At 51.4% G+C, this 22,261-nt stretch overlaps 1 protein-coding gene across 1 annotated transcript in view; it reads left to right on the forward strand.

Annotated features, from left to right (window-relative positions):
- Nucleotides 1–22,261, forward strand: part of RBM19 (RNA binding motif protein 19) — a 72,403-nt gene that overhangs the window by 33,473 nt on the left and 16,669 nt on the right. The window contains exons 22-23 of the mRNA XM_074887387.1: nucleotides 13,990–14,095; nucleotides 21,267–21,387. Coding sequence (XP_074743488.1) covers nucleotides 13,990–14,095; nucleotides 21,267–21,387 — 227 coding nt within the window. The remainder of the gene's footprint in view (nucleotides 1–13,989; nucleotides 14,096–21,266; nucleotides 21,388–22,261) is intronic.

Raw genomic sequence — 22,261 nt, forward strand, 5'->3', positions numbered from 1 at the left:
TCCCATCTCATTTAATCCTTCAACTCCAATATGGGCATGGCAGCTTGTGTACCAGCTCGGAGAGCTGTACCTATCTCTTTTGCCTCTATAGATTAGGATCTTCTGTTGAAAGCCCCTGGCTGGAAGCCTCACAGCATGGAGAAAGGAGGTCCCTGCTCTGCCTCCAGCTCCTTGCAAGCCAGGTGTCCCTGCCCAGGCAGCCAGCAGTCTAAACCTGTTGGAAATACCCCCTCTGCAGAGGGCAAACTCCAGCCCTTTTGGCCTCCAGTCAGCCCTGGCAGGTTATTTTCAGGGGTGTCATTGCCTCTCTTTTTTTTTTTTTTTTTTTTTTTTTTCCCCCCCCTCAGCATCCATGCATGCATTACAGCTTGTTCGGGTCAGCTGGTGCAGGCATTGCTGGTGGATGAAGAACATGGTTTCTCTTCCTCTTCTGTAGCCCCTCGTTTCTACCTTGCATTCACCTTCTCAGCAAGCCTGTGGCTGCCACGCTGCATTGACAGCATCTGTCAACAAGGTACAAGTGTCTGCTCTTGCCTGCAATTGATTGTGAACACCCAGGGCATTGTGATGAGCCTTCCTGAAGGTTTGGGGGGGACAGCAGGAGGGGGAGAGCTTGCACCCCACTGCACAGATGCCCCACTCAGCATTCGGTGCTGCCTCTGAACTGCCCTGCCCAGCTCTGCCTTCTTCAGCCTCATCAAAGTCCATTTATTAAATTAGCACGGTTGCATTGGCAGGTTCACGGCTGCTGGTGTTTGCATACTGATACAGTGAGACTCTGGATGAGGATAGTGCAGGGAGGCATGTCCCCACCTCTGGGACATCTCCCTCCTGTGAGGAGGTGGTGAGTGCCTGGTGGTGGCTCACTCTGTGCCTTGCAAAGGTCCGTCCCCATGGGGAGCATCTCCCTCTGCCGCAGTGGTGGGGCCCCGGGGCAGAGCTGACGAGCGTGGACTTCAGCTTCCCTACGCGTGGACACGCACGCTCCTGCTTGTTCAACTCACTCGCACTGTTACTGCAGTACAGCCCTGCTGCACATATAGTGCCCTTCCATGCTAAGACATAAATAAGGAAACAAATAACACCCCAAGCCCAACCAGCAGTTACTTCCACTGTGGTTTTCTTTGCCCAGGAAGTCCCACAGTTGTGGATTGGCTGGGGTTGGCGACTTCCACCCTTGGCTCTGCTGTTTTTTGTGGTGCTGCAAATCTCTCTCCTCTTCATCCGGGCCTTGCAAGGGTGGAGAATGACAAGCTTTCTGCAGAAACAGAGTAGAAACATCATCGTTGAATCCCATGATGGCTCAGATAATGCTTAGACCATGCAATCGCTCCCTGTCTTCTCGTCTTCCAAGAGTTTTCCAGGTGACCTGTAAAGATGTGTCTCACTGCATAAAGTAGCCTCGGAGCTTTAGAAGGCGTTTTAGTTGTTGCAGATTGGGAAAGGGTGACCAAAGGACAGGGCACACCGGGAGCAAGAAGAGAGCAGCCATCGTAGCTTGGGTAGCAGCTGCACCACCAATTTTGGGGACAGGACGGACAAATCAGACTATTATTGGAGTAAATACAGTAGGTCTAGAAATACTGTTTTTACAGTATAATGAGAGAATCTAATGTTTTGCTGTTGATTGTGTCTCTGGAGAGGACGGTGCTGGTCAAGGGAGCACAGTAGCGTGGTAGGTCCCAGCCTGCCTCGCCAGCAAGCTGGTTGTATGCCTGTTTTTAATGCTTTGTCTTGTTCTGATCCCTGGCAGACTTCAGATGTGGTCAGGCTGGACTCTTCAGGGACTAGCCTGCACTCAGGAGATCTCGTCATCCTTATTGTATTAGAGTCACCAGAACGGCAGCACTTCACTCAAGCTCCCACATTCTTAATGCATTTGCATGCATTTGATCTTCCCTATGTGTTTCTATGTTCTTCTGATGAAAATAATTAATCTGGTTATTTTTCTAAGTCATCCTGCAGCTTTACAGGGACAAGACTTAAATAAGGATTCTCTTTAAAGCAGAGCTGTGTTAAAATAGCTGTCTGCCTATAAATATCTCATTGCTTCTATATTTATTCTCTTCCAGCTCAGTGCAGGAGGTTCTACAGTTAAATCTGAGATAGACTTTTTTTTTGGACTGTTGATGTAGCTGGTATCTTAACAGTAAGGCTGCTTTCTCCAAAGGATACCCTAGGTACACCTTTGGGAGCCCATGAGGCATGGCTAAATCTCCCTTCTGTGTTTACTGCTTTGCTAGTTGTACAAATTTCCTCTTGTCTTTGAAACGAGCTGACTCATAAGAATCCTAGAGGAGCAGAGATTTGTACCAGGCCCTCCTGTGAGCACTATTTTTAGCATAACTTATTTTTGACCAGAGCTGCACTCTGATCAGGATTTTCAAAAGAGCCCAGGAGAGATAAATCCCCAAATCTCAGTGCTGTTGGAGCTGCGGGTTCCTTTGAAATCCCGATTACTGCAGTGACTTGGTGGCTCCTAAGCCCTGGTCCTGCAAGGTGCTGCATGTGGGGAGAATTGTGGCTTACGAGCGCAAGCTCTGCAAAAGGCTTTGCAAGTGTTGGAGGCTCTCGTTGAAGTCCGTGCAGGGATTGAGATTTCATGAGGTTTGGGATATAAGGGTCACGACTGCGGTCGTTTGCACATCTCAGTGAGAGCCGCTGTGGGAAGGGGTATCAGAAGGTGTAGTTTGGTCCTGGCATGGTCCTTGGAGATGGGTGTGATGGGAGGCTGGGGAGTGCGCAAGAGAAGTCCTCTTTCAGTTGTCCTGATAGAGCTGGTCCTTTCTCCACTATACTTGAATGTCTTTTGTCTCCCCCATTAAAAAAAAAAAAATTAATTCCAGTAGCATCAAGAAGAAAGCTGTTGGTTAGGTGAAATCACAGAATTTGAGAGTGGGCAGAACCGTGGCAGGGCTGACACATGGTAGCAGAGGGGAGAAGAGCCCTGTAGCGACCAGGGCTGGGAGCAGAGCTCACCTCTCTGTAAGATGGCAAAAGAGGAGAGAGCAGCAGCAAAACCTAAATTATATTAGAGTGGGATTTGCAGCCTAGGTTTTGAATGACCGCTTCAGTCACACGTGTCCAGCAGCAGTTATCTTTAAGTCTTCTGCATCACCACCTCACACTCTTTGGGACCAGCAGACGACTTTGAAACCCCAGCTCTCTTTCAGAGTTTGGTGCAAGTCCAACAGCACTGCTTAAACCTAGGGCTTCCTAAAGCTTATGGTGTTCCCCGTGCCAGCTCTGCACCTTCCCCTGTGCCTTGGGAACTGGCTTGGAAATTTTGAGCATTGAGATGTAAAGTTTCAGAAGGAAATCTGTTCATGCTTTAACCAAATAGTGAATCATCGTTGTCTTTAAAGAATGAAAATAAATGTGGATAATGTGCAGGTATCTCCTCCGGGAGCTGTCAGCAGGCTCAGCAAGTCCTGGGTACTTTTCCTTGATCTCCTCAACTCTAAAATAGAGGTATAACAATAGGTAGGTTGAAAAAAACTCCACACCCTATGTTAGACCCGATGGCACACACTCCTCCATCAGCAAGGGCCAGGAAACAAAGGCAGGACAGACACGGACAGACATGATTCTGCTTGTGCAGCGCCCTGTGGGCAGGCACAGGTTGGAAGGGCCCTGCTGAGGAGCTGAGATCTCGCTTTACAGTCAGACCAGGAGAAAGATGGGAACAAATCAGGAGATGACCGAGTCTGTCCCTCCGGCCGAAAGGTGTGCGGAGGCTGCTGGGTGGTTTTCTGCACGTTAGCATCTCCTGCCAATGGCTGGTGCTCATTGCCCTGGCGCTCCCCACCTTTCCTTTTGCCATGCTGCCCTGTTAAATTCAGGCGTGGGAGCCAGCTCTGTAGGGCTAAATTACTGTGACAGTCGTACCATAGCAACTGTACCTGTCTGCCTCTGCCAGCTGCAAGCTGGGAAGCTGTTGAAAAATAATCATCGTTTGGGAGGAGCAGGGGGCCAAGAAGCTGTGAAGGGAGGCTGCAAGACAATGCGTTGCCGCTTCCACCGGCACGGCAAATCTCTGCCGACCAGGGAAGGGAAAGGCCCCTTTTAACATTAGCCTTTAAAGCAAATCTCTTTAAGGAACTGAATCTCTCGCACGACGTTAAACCTCGCAAAGTAGGATTAAATGCGGCAAAATTAAGAAACCAAACCTGGTTGCAGCACCTGTTTAAAAATGACTTAAGTGGAGGGATATTAAAATTTTAAGACCTGCCGCTGTGCTGGTGATGGAGGATTTAAAAAATAATAATTACTGTTGGTTTTTTTTCTTTTTGCTTGGTTTTCAGAATTGGTTTCTTTCTGTTTAGCATGCAGCCTAATTGCGTAATTACACGATAGACTGGAGTAGAATTTAGTGCATGTAATACCAGTTATAAAGAAGAGCCCTAATTATGTATATCTTCTCAGGTAAATAATACATCAGGGGCATGGAGTGGCCTAATTACTGTTCTGAAAACCTGCCTAATGACTAATTTACTTGGAATTTCAGAAAGCTTTTGATAAGGTCCCTCATAAGCAACTGTTAAGGAAAATAAATCGAGAAGGGGTAAAATGTTTTGCTACATTTTTAAACAAGCCATTTAAGCGACAGGAAACAGCCACTGCCTTCTGGTCTTGCATCTTGAGGAGAAGGAAGGTCCTGTGGCTGCCTGTTGGTCTGGGGCCAAAGCTGTTGTGTTTCTGATACTGCTTCACCAGGAGCTCCAAGGGAGGCTGCTGCTGACTGAGCCATCCACAAAAAGTGGGACTTAATATTAGCAGGAGCCTTGTGGGTAAATTCACAGGTCCTTGGAAGAAGCGCATCTATGTCTATATGGTCTCTGACACAGTATTTGTGATACTGAGCGTCTGAATATCTTTTGAAGATCTCATCCAAAACTCAGTAAATCTAAAAAAAGATAAACTTTGCTTAGTTTTCCACACAAAATGGGGAGTGAGGGCAATCGGAAAGCTGGACTGGCTTCTCCAGGACTGGATTCTAGGTGAATCTTGTGGGCTTCGTCCGTGTGCTGGAGCTGGGACCAGTGCTGTCTTTAATCTGGGGAGCGTTGGGGGCGCATCAGCGAGACACCACAGTGAAACTTAAATCAACAGCATGGATAAATGAGTGAACTGGTGGTCCCCGGTGAGAGGTGGGCACTGAGCTGACAAGGAGGGGTAGAAGATGCGAAGACTTGCAGGTAGGAGAGTCCCAGCAAAGCCTTTAGCTGCGACAGAGGAACCCTGAACCAGTGGGATGATGGAGGAGAGGTCAGTGAGGACTGCCCGGTGCTCTGCCCCGCTGCCTCTCGACATCTCCTGGTACAGGCAGGTTTGGCAGCTTGGGCAGGCTCACCACCACTGCCCCCTCCCTTCACAACCCCTCTGCTTTGCTTTTGGGTCTTTTCTGGGGGAAAGCATGGCCATGTATTTTCAACTGGAGGAGCCAAAGAGATGTGGGGGGAGCAGCAAGAAGGAATTAGCACCAAAGGGTCCTCTGCCAAGCAGCCACAGCGGAGATAAAGCGAGAGGATCTTTGTGCCTAGCTGGCGACATGCTAATTGGCTTTCCTTCCTAGCAAACTTTGCAAATGATGCTCTTTAAGTCGTCGGCAAGATAAACAGTTGCTGTGGCAGGTGTGCCGAAAGCACCGTCTGGATGTAATTAGACGTGTTCGCAAGAGAGCATCCCGGAGACATCAAATGGTGCTGTTCATGCCGGGTGCATCCCGGGGGGCTCGTCCTGTTCCCCCCTCCCCTGCCACGGGCTGGGCTGCTTTTGGAAATCGTTGGTTGCTTCCAGCCAAATTTGGGGGGGGTGTGAGGTGGGAATCTGGCTGGTGTTGATTTCCTACAAGTCTAGTGGAAATCAAGCCTGACAAAAAGGGAAAGGTGTTATTTGTGCTGCAGTGGCAGAAAGATGGAAAATTTCTTTCTATGACACATCAGAGTCTCCACCTGGGACAGGGAGGGGACAGTCAGCCAGGCTGGATACCCCGTGTCCCATCACCACGGCCCACAGTGCTGCTTGTGCGCCTTTCTCTGGCTCTGATTTCCCCGTCAAAGAGAAGTCCCTAGGTGACTTCTCTTTCATGCAAGGCCAGGTCACACTTTTGCAGGATTTCCAGCTTTTCTGCTGCTTTTGCCATGGGGCTCTTGCTTTCTCTCTTGTACCAAAGATGCTCATGTTCATGTTGCACAGGGGTTTTTTTAAATCACAAGTCCCTCTGTTGCCTTCATGGATTCATGATCAAAGCCTTGTATGTCTGCATGAGGTTGGTAGATAGCAGTTGTGGCTTTGCAGGCTGTGAGCTGAAAAAATGGGAGAGATGCAGCTTCGCAGGGTCACCCGTATGGGGAAACTGAGGCTGAAAAGGAGCCCGAGGTCCCTGCTTTGCTCCCCAGCATCGCTGCTAGCTGCTGAGCACCTTAGCAGTAGCTTGAGGGCTGCAGCATCTCTTGGTGCTCGCTCCTGCCTCATCAGGACCTGATGGTCATCACTGATCCCAGAGAGCCTCCTGGGTTGAAAATGTTGCTCCCAATTTTTGTGGATGGAGGATTCTCCCGATGGGAAGCCTTGTTTCAGGGAGACCCCTGTTTCCTGAGGAAACTTGGGGTTTCTTTAAGACCTGGGAGTCTCTCTGCCTCACTGTGTTGTTTCGCTGCCCCATCAAGCAGTTTGTTAAAGCTTCCAGGGAATGAGTTGCAGATGTTTTGGGGGGAGTACAAAGCCGTGTACTGTCGGGGATGAGATTGCAGCACCCTGGAAAGGCAGCTGTCTCAGGGGGGCTGTGTGACCCTGTCCTGCCATTACCCAGCAGTGCAGGAGAGGGACAAGTGGGAGCCACCTGTATCCAGCTGAAAGTGGCGTTTGAACACTCATGATCCCACAGGAGCTGAGGATTCTTAAATATTCTTAAATAGCTCAGAAACCTTGTTGTGGTGAGACTTCCCACAACCCCAGCCCCAAGCAGTCAGAGCTGTGCTTTGTTCAGGTGGTGTGGAGGAGGTACCCCACCGCATCCACGAGGGCAGCATGGCCAGCACCTTCTGCCTGGAAATGCAGTGCCAAAAAGAACGATTTGTGGTGAAATGCTGTGGCTGAGCTCGGACACGTGCTGTCGGTGCTCGGCTTCCCTCGGTACAAGTGGCCAAGAGGGGAGCCTGGCTTTAGACCTGCTGCGGGAGGCTCTGTGCAGCACGGATGGGTCTTCCCCAGAAAACTGGCCTCAGGAAGGGGCCCGTCGCTTGGAAGCAGCTGAGCTCGGAGAAGACAGCAGTGCTGCTTCTCCCAGCAGCACGAGGCTGGCACTGAAGAACAGGAACTGCATAAAGTGAAACCCAGTTCTGCTGCGGCAAGAGATTCAAGAGGCCTCCAAACGAAGATGATGCTCCTGGGCAAAGAGGAGAGGAAGCTGGAAAAACTGATGATCCATGTAGTAAAGAACAAGAGGCGGCTGTGGCTGTCCACCTCCTGTGTACTTTTCACAGGGGTTTTGAAGGTGATTTGGTTATCCAGCAGGACTCTCCGGTGCAGGTGAGGAGCTGCTGTGGGAAGGAAGGAGCTTTTCAGTGGGGCCAGGGCAGGCAAGGACCCGCTTTTCCGCATCGCTTCATCCGTGCAGCCGTGGGCTGGGGGTGCGCTGGGACACCTGGGCTGCTCCAAAGTCTCTGTCTCTGCCGGAGATGGAGGCGGCGGCAGCTTGTACTTGATTCAGCATGTCAGGAGGCTTTGCTCCTGCCTTGCCCTCCTGCGCATTCATTTGCTAATTTTCAGAGGTTACCGAGGAGACGTTATTGATGATGATGATGATGATAATGGTAATAGGGGAGATAGGTGGCAGATTAATTCCTGAACTCTCTAACAGGATTTAAGGTAACAAGAGAGGAGGGCTTTTTTCCTCCCTCTCTCCTTTCCCTTCCTCCTTTCAGATATTTCCTGTGCTGGGGATAACAACACCAAGGAGTGTTAAATTGGCTCTGAATGTCCACCCCTGGCTGTCCACATTCTTGTAACGATTTCATTAGCTTGAATTATCCACGTTATTTTCTTGTAATGGGATTAGCTGTACTGGAGTCGGCTGAAGTCCTGGAGTGGGAGGCGGGAGGGACCTTCCGCTGCGTATTTCATTAACTCTCTCATGCAGGGGGTGGAACTGGCCACGGCTCAGCCCAGGGGCAAAACCATTTGCCAGGGTCCTGCGTTCCTAAAGGAGGAAGAAAGAAAAAGGACCATTATTTTTTTTTTTTCCCCCCCTATAATCAGCAAATCGGCACAGAAGCAGAGACTGGCAGGGAGGTAATTTGTTGGGGGAGGGAAGGTCCTATTTGGGGGCGAGGGGGGAAAAAATAATAAAATGAAGACGACCATTGCAAAGCGATTGAGTGAATTCTGCTGGGCTGACGTGTGGCTGCAGCCTGCTGCCAGGGAAGGGGTTGTGCAATGAGGAAGGGAAGGAGTTCTGTCTCTTTTGGACTTGGTGTCCCCTGCCCAGAGCCATTTCTGATGAGCGGTTACGCTGCCTGGCTCGTTCGCTTGAGCTCTGTCCTAGGGCTGCCGGCAGTCGCAAGGCAGGATTTAGGCAATGTCAGGGCTTGGGGATGAGAAGGCAGCGAGAGGAGAGCAGGGGACAGAGGAGGAGGTGGTGGCAGGTGGCAACCCACGAGAAGGTTGGCAACCTTGCTAGAGGTTTTCATGACCAACTTTCCAACGTGGGTATTGCTAGTTTATTTTTCTTGAAGGGATATAAACCAGAGAGAGGAGTTTAGGACTGCCCCATGCAGTGGGACACCTGTACATGTCTGTAGAGACCTAAGGGTAATTTTTTTTGTTTTCCAAGAAGATCTGCTCTTCTGGCAATGGACAGCAGTTGGTCTTTCCAACCATGTGCATGGATTCATGATATCGGTTCTGCTTTCCCCTACAGAACTTGGCAACCAAAGAGTCTTTGATCAGCTCGTAGCTGAGGGCGCACCAAGATCAAGCATGATAAACACATCTTCGTGTTTGGCGCTTGAAAATAACAATCGAGGCTGGACAGGTCTTGGCCTTTTCCAAGTTGCTTGCAGTTAAATGCTGTTTGAGATGGAGGGGACATTTCCCAGCTGGAGCACTGTTCAACCTCATCTGGGGGTACCTGTCCCATGAACGAGCATGTGCGTACGACCATCACGGCTGCCTGGGGCAGCAGTGGGGCCAAACTTAGACGTCGGGGTCCAAGCAATGGTGGGGAGAGACTTGGAAGCAGTGGGCAGAAATTCAAACAAAACCCAATGGGAAAAGAGGAGCTGTGAAAAGAAGTGGTGGAGTCAGTGGCAGAAGATGGTGCTGGCACTCACGTGCCTGGTGATACAGGGGTAGAAGCGCAGAGGATTTGGGGCTGTGCCCGTAGCAGGAGAGTGGTGATGGGAGGGAGCTGCAGAGTGGGAACTTGTGTGTCGTGCTGACGGAGCAGGGAAGAGGGTTTCTGGAGACCACCTGTATCCCCGTTCTCCTCTGTCCTCTGGCTGCTCGGCTGTGTTAATGAAGGAAGCGCAAGCACCTTCTAGTAAACAGGCAAAGCCAAGTGAGCAGTATGTTGTCTACCGAGCTAGAGTGTGCTCTGTTTAATAGCAATATAATGTCCTATAATTAGCAGGCAAAGGACTTGCCTCCCAGCTGGCCTGTGCCAGAAGGATATAATTACAATCCCAAGGAGTGATGTTCCTCTGACCTGCAGCCAGCTTGCAGCCTACGTCTTACAGCATGGAGGAGAAATCTACTTCTCTTCTCTCTGTTCAGCCAGGGAGGCGAAGGGATGGCTGCGGCACCACTGAAAGAGCAGCCAAAGCATTGGGAGAGCGGCTGATACCCGGCAATGCCATGTAGAAGTGCTGGATCCCTTGGGGGTGGGAGGGAGGGGATGTCCCTTCTGACATCTCTGGGAACGTTGTGTGTTTCTGCTGAGCTTGGGCTGGGTGACTTGTCAAGGGAAAGGTTGTGGCTGTCTTTATTCTGCAGCTGTGTGGATTGTTGCTCAGCCAGGGCCAGTGCAGGCTTTTACTGGTTTCCCAGTAAATCTGGATCAGCATGAAACAAAGTTTCTCGTTTAGGAAATACCTTGGTTGCAGCATTTGTTCAGGGCTGTCACCCCTTCCAGCCCATGATGGGAAAACATGCCAAGCCTGGGCGAGCGAGCACAGGTGTGAGGATGGGTTTTGCCACCCTGGCAGGCAGGCTGCCTGCGGCTCGCGGGGAGCACGGGCAGAGGGAAGCTGGGAGAGCCACGTCCTCCAGACCCATCTTGCACCTCTGCGTGTGCTCTACCCTCCCCTCCGAGCCCTGATCCCCACTCGGGTTTTCAGAGGACGACAGTTGGGACACCATTTTTCGTGAATATGTGGGGAAGGGAGCTGGGAAGCGACAGAGCAGCCGTGTGCGTGGCAGGTTGCTGGGGGCTTTGCAAACCTGCCACCTCCATGGCAAAGTTCTTGCTCTTTGCTTTTGCCCTCCCCAGAACTGCCTATGTTAATTGTGAGCAGCTCCAGAGGGAGGTTGTTTATACAAGATGTTTGGTTTTGCTGCGCATCTTGGCTGCACTCGTTATAGATGAAGTCTCAGCCTGGTGCGGTGCCACCAAGAACTGTGGGGGTGTCCTGCCAGAAATCCAGTCCCAGGCCAAGCACGTGGGTCTGGTAGAGACAGGACTTGCCAGAAAGGAGGTTACAGTCTTCTGCAACGTTAAGCTGGGCTGCCTGCAAACAAGTCAATATCTCAAGAAGGAAAGGGCTTTGCTCCCGCAACTGCCAGGTCCTTCAGTGCTTGTGCCGTGGCTGAGCCCTGGCACTGGTGCAGGGCCTTGGGAGCACTGGGAGAAGACATGGATGCTGGTGGGTACAAATCCAGAAACTGCTCGGGTTTCACCTCACGGTAACTCCAGGGACTTCCCTGTAAACCATCGTGCTTGGGGCGAGGAGCCTGGCATGGTGCTGTGCCCTGTGCCGGCAGCGGGGTTTGGTGCCAGCGCTTTCTGATCTCTGTCCAGTTTGCCACTGAGAGAGGACAGAGACCTCAGCTCCAGGAGGAACCCCCACCCTGGGACACATGCTGCATTTTCACACCGTTTGCACCCATCGGAGCTCTGTGCTGGAAGGGGAAGGAGGTGGTGGCGTCACCAGGTCTGAGTTGCTGTGAGCCCCCCTGCCTCTGCAGCCACCCCCTCCCCTGGGGAATCACGTGTTTTAAAGCAGCTCGGTGGGATCTTACGGACGAGCTGCAGTTTAGCAGCCTGTATAAAAGCTGTTTTCTTCCCTCCCCTGTCACTTTGCTTGGGTTTTGCCTGGGCGATGAGCTGCATCCCTTCTCCTTCCATCATTCCTGCTCCTGTGGCTTTCCCGTGGCAGCCGTGGTATGATCCTTGCACGGCCGTCCTGCAGCTGGAAGGCTGCAGCATCGATGCAGCGGTTGTGGGAGCAAACACAGTGGCCCCTGGCTTCCCTGGGTACTGGGAGCCTGGCACTGCGGGGGGTAATTGGGTTGCCTCTGCCTCTCTCTCCCCAAATCCGGAGGAAATAATTGGAAAAGAGAGGTGTGAGTCTCTGCCTGGCGCTGGAGAGGAGAACATTAAAGGCCCGAGCTCTCCACTTCATTCGCAGCTCCCGGGATGGTAATTGCTGTGTTGTGGTTTCTAATTAGCGCCACAGTGGGGGGGAGGGTGTTTTACTCGCAGCCCCAGTGGGGTCAGTCCTGTCTCTGCTGTGCCCCTCGGCTTTCCTCACCCTCCTGCTTTGCCTGCTCCCCGCTGGGAGCCGCGCTGCAGCATCCTCCAACAGACCCATCTCTCTGGGAGCCGCTGGTGGGTACCACTGTCCTTCCTCCCTGCACCCGTCTGCCGGGGGAGAATCTTGTGGCCAGCGCTGCTCTGGATCAGGTCCCCACTGCCTCCCCACATCTCCCAGCAGAGCTCTGAGCTGGGGAGGAAGGAAGAGCCAGTTTCTCCCATCTCTGCCCAGGCTGCAGTGGGTCACCACGGCTTTCCCGAGGTCCGTAGCCCTCCTGCTCCTGCTGGGCACCTCCTGCTCCTGCTGGGCACCTCCTGCGAGTTGGGTGTCGGTGTCAAAGGGAGACACGTGGTGTTTTAGCGCACAGAGTTGTCTGAGACCTCCTCCCTTTTAGCAAATATTCCGCTCATACTCCTTTAGCAAATATTCTGCTCCCCCCAGGCAATGCCCATGATGTTTTTTCCATGGAGCAATAATTGAAGCAAGCGCTCCCCTGCCCATTCCAGCCACCGGCTGTCTTTCCTAGCTGGATGGTCATCTCCTTGGGCCAGGAGCTCTGTCGTTACCTCTCCCTTAACCCTAGCTGTAGCATCTGAGATCCTACAGGGATGCTGCAAGCGAGAGGAGCCTCCTGGGTCCCCCATCACCCCCACCCCCTTGCAGGAGAACCCTCCTGCCACTGGAAACCACACGGTGCTCCTGCTGCTCCCGGAGCTGAGCATCCCCGCCGGCCGAGGCGGCTCCCTCGCCTCCGCTCAGGTTTGTTTGTTTGTTTGCATAGCGCCAGCTTGAAGGGGGCAGGAGGGAGAGAGGGAGGGAAAGTGCCGAGGAGGAGACGTGCGGATTCATTTTGAGGCTTCATAATGGTACATTTACACACCACGTTGCCTAAGGAAATTGGGTAGATGAATGCCTGGTCATGCTGCCAGTGCACCAGGTTAACTCCCAGGATTTAGCTTATATCATTTCACGAGAGCGTTTATGGCCTTTACTGTGTTTATTCCCAGGTGCTCTTTGGCACTGCTGCATCCCAGGTTCCTTTTGTGTATGCACGCGTGTGTGTAGATTTTCAAATAAAATAACACATCTATTCAGACCTGGTCCACATTAAATATTTATTGCCTGCAGTTTGTGCATATGTGTTTGATAAATGGACGTGAGGGGAGGGGAGGAGAAGGGGAAGCAGGAGCTCCGATGCAGAGAAAGCGTTGGCTTTGTCCTGGAATTTCTCCAGGGGATGGCAGTGGAGAGGGGTGTCCGGCAAGCACTGCCTTTGGGTCTGTTTTCAGGCTTTTTGGACAAGGTCCAGGCTGGTGGGATGGCTGTGTGCTTTGGTGCTCAACCAACAGGTTCCTTCTCCGGGGACAGGGATGCCATGGCAAGGTTTCCGCTGGGCCGTGGCTGAGCGCGGATGGTACCAGCCCTACCCCATGCCCTTAGGCTAAACAAGAACCCCCTTATTTCCCCATCCCTGACTTTCCATCCCATTGGCACACAAAAACTTGTCTGAAAAGCTGCTGGATCTAGGGGTTGTTGTGCAGGACTTGGGTCTACTGAATTCACCCGTTTCCCCTTATACCTTCAGCAAGCTTAAATAAAACCAGTTTATTCTAGCTCATGAAAGAGGTGGAGTGGTTGGCTGCAGAATGGGAAGTGCAGGCACCCTAGTGAAGTGTTAGAGCGAGGAAATCCAGTCTTTAAAGTGATGCCCAGCATCCGTGGAGCAGAGGGATGATGCCTTTGTGAAGGCCCGTGCCTACAACAGGCTCTGGGGATGGAGGAGGTGTTCCTGTGCACTCTAGCCCCTCTTCAGAGGTGCAAATAAATCTGTTTTGATGGCGGTTTGGAGCAGCCCTGCCTCCTGCTAACCTGGAGATGCTCTTTGCCCACCCTGAGCAGGGCATGGCACACAGGCCGGCTCTTTGTCTTCTGCAGATCTCCTAAACGGAGGAGAAGCATAGCACTTATATTAAAGAAGTTTTTTGCTTTGTTAAGGTTTGTGACCGGAAAGGATGAGGTTTGAAATCCAAGCTGAGTTTTCAGCTGTTACTAGGTGCTTTAGACATGGGGCTTACAGGGAAGCAGAGTGGCTGCTGGACACCGCTCGCCTTAGTCCTCAGCACTGGCAAGCCTGCACTGCGGGTCTGCAACTGATAGTGCCGGGCTTTGTGATAAAATGATGGTTCTTCCCTCGATCTCACGGTGTCTTTGCTTTTCCCTCTCTAATTCACAGCACCTTTGGAGAGCTGAAGACCGTCCGGCTGCCCAAGAAGATGGCAGGAACAGGATCCCACCGGGGCTTTGGGTTTGTGGATTTCATCACCAAGCAGGATGCCAAGGTGAGAGGTAGTTCTCCCCCTCTGGCACCCTCCCAGCCTGCTCTCGGAGCGGAAGGTGAGGAAGGGAGCCTGGAGGTTCTGTCCCACTGAGGCTTAGCCCAGATTTGGGACAGGCTGTTACCATTCACCAGCAAAGCTGCACTGAGGCTAAAACCCCCATGTGGGCAACCACTGGAGGTTAAGTGACTGAAACCACAAGCTAAGCAGTAATGGGCATAAGTTTAGTGCAACTGAGAAAATGGCTAATAATTCTTTTAAGGTAGAAGGATGGGGCTTATTTTTCAGGTTTGTGAGAAGCACAACATCCCTTGTGAGAAGGGATAGTTTTGATCCAACATTAACACATCAGGAAACTTGAGTACATACCCCACCTCCACCACTGCCTTGGTTTTAGGGGAGTTTTGGATATTGTGACTCTTTACTGCCCGTGTTCATCTGTTCCTCCATGTGTTTTGAGACCCCCTGTGAGCAGCCTTACCCTGGTGTTTTTCAGGTAGTGAGTGTAACAGAAGAGCAGTAGTTGTGAATTGGTCAAAAGGATGGGCAAGCAGAGAGAAAGGTCTGTGTGTGCTTTGCCTTGCTGAACACAAGAACAAAGATCAAGTTCTGTAATACAGTTGTTGTCTTGGTCCAAAGGGAGGACCTAGCTGGGCTGGGCTGGCCAAGGGTGCTTTCTCAGAGTGGTCTGTGCTGGCTATCTGACAGCAGTACGGAAAATGCTGGCAGCAGGCAGCTGTGCCTGGGAAACACCTTTCTCAGCACCAAGAACTGGGCTCCTGAAGGCTGCAGGTTGAAAGCACATTTTGCTTTAATCAAAAAATGCAAGCCCCGTCATTCCAATATCTTGACAGTTTTGCTGTCTGTATGCACTTTATGCTGCAAAATATTCTGTAGCATTTTAAGCCAGGATAGATTGCTGTTCAAAATGCTCTAGTCTATTTTTTTTTTTTAAGTTTTCCTATATGTTTACGTCCCATATTTGCAGAAGAAACAAGAGTGTTGTAGCCTGTCTGATAGTATTATGCTCTTACCCTTTGCCAGAGGTTCAGGAGCAGGGTGGACCAGGCATGGTCTCTTATGCACTGGGCAGAAGCGGGTCCTCGGCCCCGCTGTAAGGTCCTGCACAGGCACTCCCAGCACCAGAGCAGTGCGGGTTTCGTCCCTGCTGCTGGCTCCTGGCGATTTGCACAGTATCTGGAAGAGGAATGGTTGTGGCCAAGGGATGTTACTGCTGAAGGGAAGGGACCACATGGCTCCACAGACTCCCTGAGACTCCGAATTTTCAAGACCATGAGCAGAGGTGAAGGAGAGAGGAGGGGGGAGCAAGTGTAGCCTGTGTTTATGTTTTTAGACAGGATTCATTGATCCAGGATCACAAGGGACTATTAGATCATCTGTTCCAGTCTGACCTCCAGTATAACACAGTACATAGAGTTTCTTTGTTAGTCCTGTATTGATCCTAATTCAAACTCTTTCTGCTCAGCATTCATCCTCCCCTTGGGGGCCAGCTTGCTGGGCAGCGTGGGGTGCAGCGAGCCCCCCAGGAGCGTGGTTCCTCTCCCTGCACGGCGAGCTGTGCCTCTGGCTCTGCTCAAACCCCGGCTCTGGGCAGCTTTGCTTTAACCTCTGCTTCACACCAGAGTCATTCAGGCTTTGTTCCTGGTTTTTGAATTAATGTTTTCCAAAGGAAACTTTAAGCACTTGATGGAAAGGTGCATACAGGGACCTGGCTGGTTCTTTACTGCTGCTCAGCCACCAGTTCAGGGGTGAATGAGACAGCACCTGCTTGGTTTCTGGAGAAAACAGGGCACAGGCTCAGGGTCTGCCTCCTGTCCCTCTTCAGCCCCTTGGGGACCTGGTGGCTGATTCCAGCTGCACTGAACAAATAGAGATTGCATCAGGAGGAAACCCATCTATCGCTGGTGGGCAGCCAGCTGGAGGGGAGGGAGCTGGGCAGGGCTCTAGCTTGGGGCACTGCTCCCAAAGCTCACAGAGGCTGCAGGAGGTGAGCGTGTGGGGAGCAAGATGCTCTGTGGAAGATTGCTCAGAGGGGGTTTCTTCTTTTCCAGCAAACCAGCTCTTCTTCCTTCTTTTTTTTTTTTTTTTCCCTGCCCTCATCTCTTTGAGGGATTTAATTGTCTCACAAGTGCCACATCAAGTACACTCTATTGGCCGTCTGGAAAAGGATGCGCTGTGTATTGATGAATAGGATCCTGAATATTGTAAACACGGACATAATTGGCTTAGAGTTTATTGCTAAGTGAAATGAGAGAGGAGGGGAGTGGGCCTGGAGACCTCTGAGCTGAATAGCTGTGACTATCAATGACGTTTTTTGCTCAAAGTGGTAATCTGGAAATTGCTTATAAGCGTCTTATAAAACATGATGTTTTTGTAATAGAATGGTTAGGGTGGCTTTGTTGGGCATTTAAAGCCTGTGACCTCCCGTGTTTGTCTTTTTCTCTGAGCAATCACAGCCACTGTGGGAGCGCATGCAGAGATTTTCCAAAGCCAGGGCAGAGATGTGGGGCTCCCCCTCCAAACTCCCCGATGCTGTGCCTGCAGACCCATCCCGCCGGGCTGGGCTGCGTCCCCTTGGCTTCCCCTGATGGTCTGTCACCCGCTCAAGGAGAGCCAGCCCTGACAAAAGGTGCTGTCATGGGAGGGATGAGCACCCGAGCCACACTCATGAGGCAGCAGGTCGCCTTGCCTGCAGGGGAGGTGACGTTCAGGCAGGGCACGGGATGCTGCTGGTGGTAGCATCTTCTCTCCATCATCTGCTCGTCCTTCAGAGCCCCGGTCTCATGCCTGGCTTTCCCACGGTGACGTCTGCAGCTGGGGCTGTCTCTTGGGTCGTTTGACGGCTCCCAGGGTGATGGATGGACCTCGACTGGGAGTGTTACACCACCATCAGATGAAATTAGCAGCCCTCTCTCTTCTATGTTGTGAGCATTTAACAGATCACAGCACGCACACGTGCGAAGCCAGGAAATGGGGAGGAACCCATGTCAAAGACAGCAACGGGAGAGACAAAGTAATATTCTCAAAGAGGGTTTGTATGCCTGCTGATCAAGCCTTTGGTTTTAGATTTCCAGCGCCAGCTGACTACTAGCTGGGAGTGCATGGAAGTTAGGGGATGAGAAGGGGAACTTTGATCCGCTGGCAATAACAAATTAACTCCGGTTAAGGAAGCATTAACCATTTGACATGTTTCCTGACATCCCCTGTGCAGAATTGTTGTGGGATTGTTTTTATTTTTGAACTATTAACTGGAAGCCAAGTTTCCACTTTTCTCCCCTGTTGATATAAAAATACATCTGGTCTCCAAATAGAAATTGCCCATTCGGGAAAGACAGTCAACCCTTTAAAAATGCACACACACAGAAGGAAAAATCCTTGTGTGCAGCTGGCATCACAGAGAGCATCCTCAGTTGGGACTGGTTCTTGCAAGGAAGGGAAATTTATCAATCTCCTAATGTTGTTGACCCTTTGTCCCTCTAATGACTCCAGCCCGGAGGCTCTTCAGCTTGAGTATTTAATAGGGCAAGGGGGAATCTATAGGCAGAGCAGCACTGTCCTCCAAATTAATACGGCATTTAGGGATGGAGCCGTAGCACTCGGGGGTGACAGACGCAATGGTCCGGTCTCTTGATCTCTGCCTTTCCAATGCCCCAGCGCAGCAGGCTCTGCTCCAAAGCAGTGTCTGTCTTCTCCTGGCAGCCTGGGTTTCATGTGAGTTTATCAGCCACCCCTTAATTTTTAAATTCGCTTTCTGAATCCCACAAACATTTTTAAGCTGCTGTTCCAGCTTCTCCCCTTCCTTTCTCTGCTTTTCCCTGCTCTGTTCGCCTCTCCATCCGCCGCCCGGGCTCTAGCCCTGCCCAAGCTGTACTCAGAGCTAGCAACGAAATCCTGCCGCACTGAGCCGTGACGTTAAGCTCGAACCAAACTCTGCAAAATCATACTCAGGAGGGTTCAGAAATGACATTTTTTAAGCATACTTGCATCCTATTTTCTAGGGGGAGAAGGCCATAGGGTTTTCATGCAACCCCTAAAGCATTTGGAAAGCAAAAGAGACCTGCGAGGAGGTTTGCCAGGGCTTTTCAGCTTTCGGTGTTGCCTGACAGTGGGTGTATTACCAAATGCAGCAGCTTTAATGAAATCCTTTTTTGCCATTTAAGGATACCGAGCCTTGTGTGGTGGAGGCTCCCCTCTTCTTAAAGGTGCAGGATGATGTGAAGCCATGGTAATTAGAGGTCTTTTCCAGTGAGTTACTCTTGGGTGAGCAGACACCACACCTCTCTTTATCCCTAGTTTGGATAACTTAACAAACCTCTGGTCATTCGATGCTTTGGTCTTCAAAGGAGCTGTCCTAGGAAAGCAGACACTCGGGTGGAGGAGCTGCACCCTGAGAACAGCTCCTGCCTGCAGCCCCATGTTCTTTGAAAGCCAGTCTGTTTGTCTTCATTTCATATTTCTCATGTAATGAAAATACATTTTTTTCTTACCTATCTTTTCATTTGGAATAGCAGCAGTGGCAGATTTCCTCCTCTCGTGGAAGATTTCCAGCAATGCGTATATATGGGGATGGCATTTCTCCCCTTCATCCCTTTGTCTTTTAAATCATCGGTGGTCTCTCTTTTTTTCCCCTGGAAAAGTCTTAATTCCTCTCAGAGCAATGAAGAGCTAAGTTTTATTTTTTAGCTCATATCCAAAGGAAATGGCATTCACATGTTGTTCACCTGAAATGCACGGCTTCTCTTCTGCAGCCCCAGCTCCAGGAGCCCATCTGGAAGACGGGGCCGTGACAAGCAGAGATCCCAGCACACCCTTTCCTGCATGGGCTGGAGCAGTGGTGGGCTGAAGGGATCCCTGTGATCTCACCCAGGGATCCTGAGCTTTGCTTTATCCTGGGTGAAAACCAGCTCATTTTAGGAGTGTGTTTGGCTGGAAAGGTCCAATGGCAGCAGGCTGCTGGCAGATGCATCTCTCCCAGTGTGGTGAGACACAACTTGATGGCAGCATCTGCCTTCCCTCTTGCTCCATGACCTTTCCCAGTGCTGCCCGCAAAACTAGAGGATGCCTCATCCCAGACTGGGCTGGAAGTGATCCTCCAATGAGGACGTGGCAGAGCAAGTGGCTCGGAGGATGCGAGCCCACCAAGCACCACACATCGCACCATGATCATGGACACCTTCGGCATGGTCTGCCCTCCTCCATGACCTGCCATGGAGTGCAGCGAGGTTGCTGGGGCTGTATACTGTCTTCCAACCTTCCTCTTCCTTGTGCTGTGGGAAGTGAGAAATTAAAAAGTATAAATTAACAAATGAGACCCGGCGATTAGAGCTGCAGTTGTTTGCCAGGCTTTGGAAATGGCTCTTTGTGCCAACGTAAACAGCCATCACAACTCCCTACTGCCACCTCCCCCCGAGTGTTTATTTAAGCCAACACATTGCTCTGCTAATTGGATACCATTCCAAGTGAAAATAGGCCTTTAAAACAACAGCAGCAGCAAATAAAAACAGCTGTAGCTGCAAAAACACCAGCCAGGCTTGCAGCCCTTCGGAGGGGAGTGTGCCCCCCAAAAAGGAGGCACACCACCCTGCTGGGGTCAGCCCCAGGAGCTGGCGAAGCTGAGAAGGTGGGGAATCTCAGCGATGCTACAGAACAGGTGGAGCTAGTGCTCCTTGTTTCTCTTTTTTATAATGAATGAGAATTATATGAGTGAAAGAGAGTCAGAAGGAGGGGAAAATGCAGGTTACTGAGTGCTGGTCACTGGAAATTGGGTTTTTTTTGACTTTTGTAACCTCGCAGCTCAGGCAGGGTCCTGGCTGCTGAGGAGCGATCATGGGCAGCCAAAGCCTCTTGAAGGAAGAGCCCCTCTGCCCAGAGATACGATATTTGGGGACAAGCACAGTGGTTCAAAATAGCTGTTTAGCAAATGTCTCGGAGGAGAGGTCTGGGCTTCTCCAGGACAACTTCAGTGCTGTTTTGGGAGCCTCCAGATGGGAGGACACGTCCCTGTTGAACAGCGGGATATGTTTCTGTGGTCCTGTAGCTGCCATATTTGTTCCAGGGATGCAAGTTTGCAGAGGTTATAACCTGACTTAATTTCAGCCTTAGCTGGAGTTTTTGAAGAGCATTTTGGGCTCCTTTTCTCTATGCCTGTGCCCAGCCCTGTGCCACATTGCCGTGGAACATTTTGTGGGCCCCGGGGATGAAAATACTTCACCAGTGTGTTTGTATATTTGGATTATGGGCCCAGTCCTGCTCAGTCCTGAATTTTCTCGAAAGTCTGTGGGAAATAAAGACAAAGTCAATCTTCCCTGCATCGAGCCTCTGTTGGTTGCCTACAGGCATAGAAAGCCGTCTGAGCTACTGTGCTGGCAGGCATGCTTGTATGCAACATCAGCCAGAGATTATAGCTGTATGGATGTTACTAAGCAGGATCTAACAACGAGGAAACCTCTGGATTTCTATAACACAGTCAAGCACCATGGGCCAAAAGAGAAGAGGACTTCTGCATTGGCTTCTGGCTCTGCCACGTTTGCTGCCACCATGGCCAACATCACCAAATGGTTGGCGAGAGGAAGGCAGCTTTCCCTGGCAAGCTTGTGCTTCTTCAAACTTGTTGCCCCTGAGCAGAAAACAACCTCTCTACTCACATTTGAGCTGTGCTTTACTGGTGCCAGCAGAGAGCAGGGTGGGTGGAGAGTCACGAGGTTGCTCTGCCCATGCTAACCCAGCACTGCTGTGCTGCCCACGAGGGCCCTGGTTTGCAGTTGACCCCCCTGGTGCTGCCCCAAGTCTCGACAGCCTTTCCAGGCTGCAGCTTTCCCGGCTCAGGTGTGCTCCCAGGGTGATACGAGGTTGCAGCCAGCCTTGAGCTGCTCGCTGTGCTGGATTTCAGCCTGCTCCCTAGTGAGCAGCAGCAGCCTGCAGGAATGGCGATGGGTATTTGCTCTGCTGCAAGTATGTAGAAGATAAATGATCGAGTCAGAGCCACTGATGGAGATGAATCCTGCCCCATCAGAGCAAAGTGCTCCAAGTAGGATGTTCTCTGGTGGCCTTTTAGGTGCAGGGCAGAGGGAGGGACATCTTTGCTTTTACTCATGTGAGCCTGGTTTTATTTTCTCCCTTTTTTTCTTTTTTTTTTTCCCTCTTAATTCTGCAGAAAGCATTCAACGCCCTGTGCCACAGCACGCATTTGTACGGCCGGAGGCTGGTCTTGGAGTGGGCAGACACAGAAGAGACAGTGGAGGCCCTGAGACGGAAAACAGCAGACCATTTCCACGGTAACGTAGCAGCATCCTTCTGGCCTGTCGATACAGCCCCGGCTGGCACCATCCCATCTGGCACACGCTGCCGGTCCACACCAGCCCTTTCCCCGCCGCTGCTGGCTTGCTGGAGCTGGCAGGTACATGCTGGAGCCTGACGATGCAAGCACAGGGGGAAGCAGGAGGCATCCAGGCCACGGCTTTGTCTGACAGCTCTGTGTGTGTGTGAGCCAGTTAACTCTCCACGTGCTGGCACCGCCGAGGCCCCTCGATGCCACCTACCAGCTGCGGTGCTTTTGCTCCGTCCACCTGCACCCCAGGGTGCTCCGTAGTTGGGGACAGGCTCTGTGCACGCAGCACACAGATTAAAAAGGACAAATAATTTGGCCATCAGTTGAGATGCAGAGAGGGCTGTTCGGATCAGGTTCCCAAGAATGACAGCTCCACAGATAAGAGCACTGCAGGCTCCTATTGACAGCCATCGACAGGCACAAATGCATTGCTTGGCAAATATTTATGTAGGAAGGGCTCCCCTGGGCTGGAGGACTAAGCTGGAGATCAATGCTCTTCCTCCTGCATCCCCTCCCAGCCTCCTCTCTCCATCACGCAAAATGCCCATCGCCCAGGGGGTTGGCATAAGCAGTTCTGGGGCTGCACATCGCAATCCCCGGCGAAGGAAGAGCAGCAAGCCTCACTTATTTAGCAAGCCTGGCTCCAGTGGGACCCAGCCTTGTGTTTGTGAAATAGTGTGCATAGCACTGATTATTACAGGCTGGAGAAGCTGCAGTTTGGTGGTGGAAGGGCTGAGGGTGGATATGACCGGAGAGGTGTGGAGCGAAGGCACCTGTGCTGGCAGCCACAGGCTGATCCCCAACATGGTGCCAAAAAGGAA

Source organism: Strix uralensis, chromosome 17 (assembly GCF_047716275.1).
Source record: "Strix uralensis isolate ZFMK-TIS-50842 chromosome 17, bStrUra1, whole genome shotgun sequence".
Lineage (NCBI taxonomy): Eukaryota > Metazoa > Chordata > Aves > Strigiformes > Strigidae > Strix > Strix uralensis.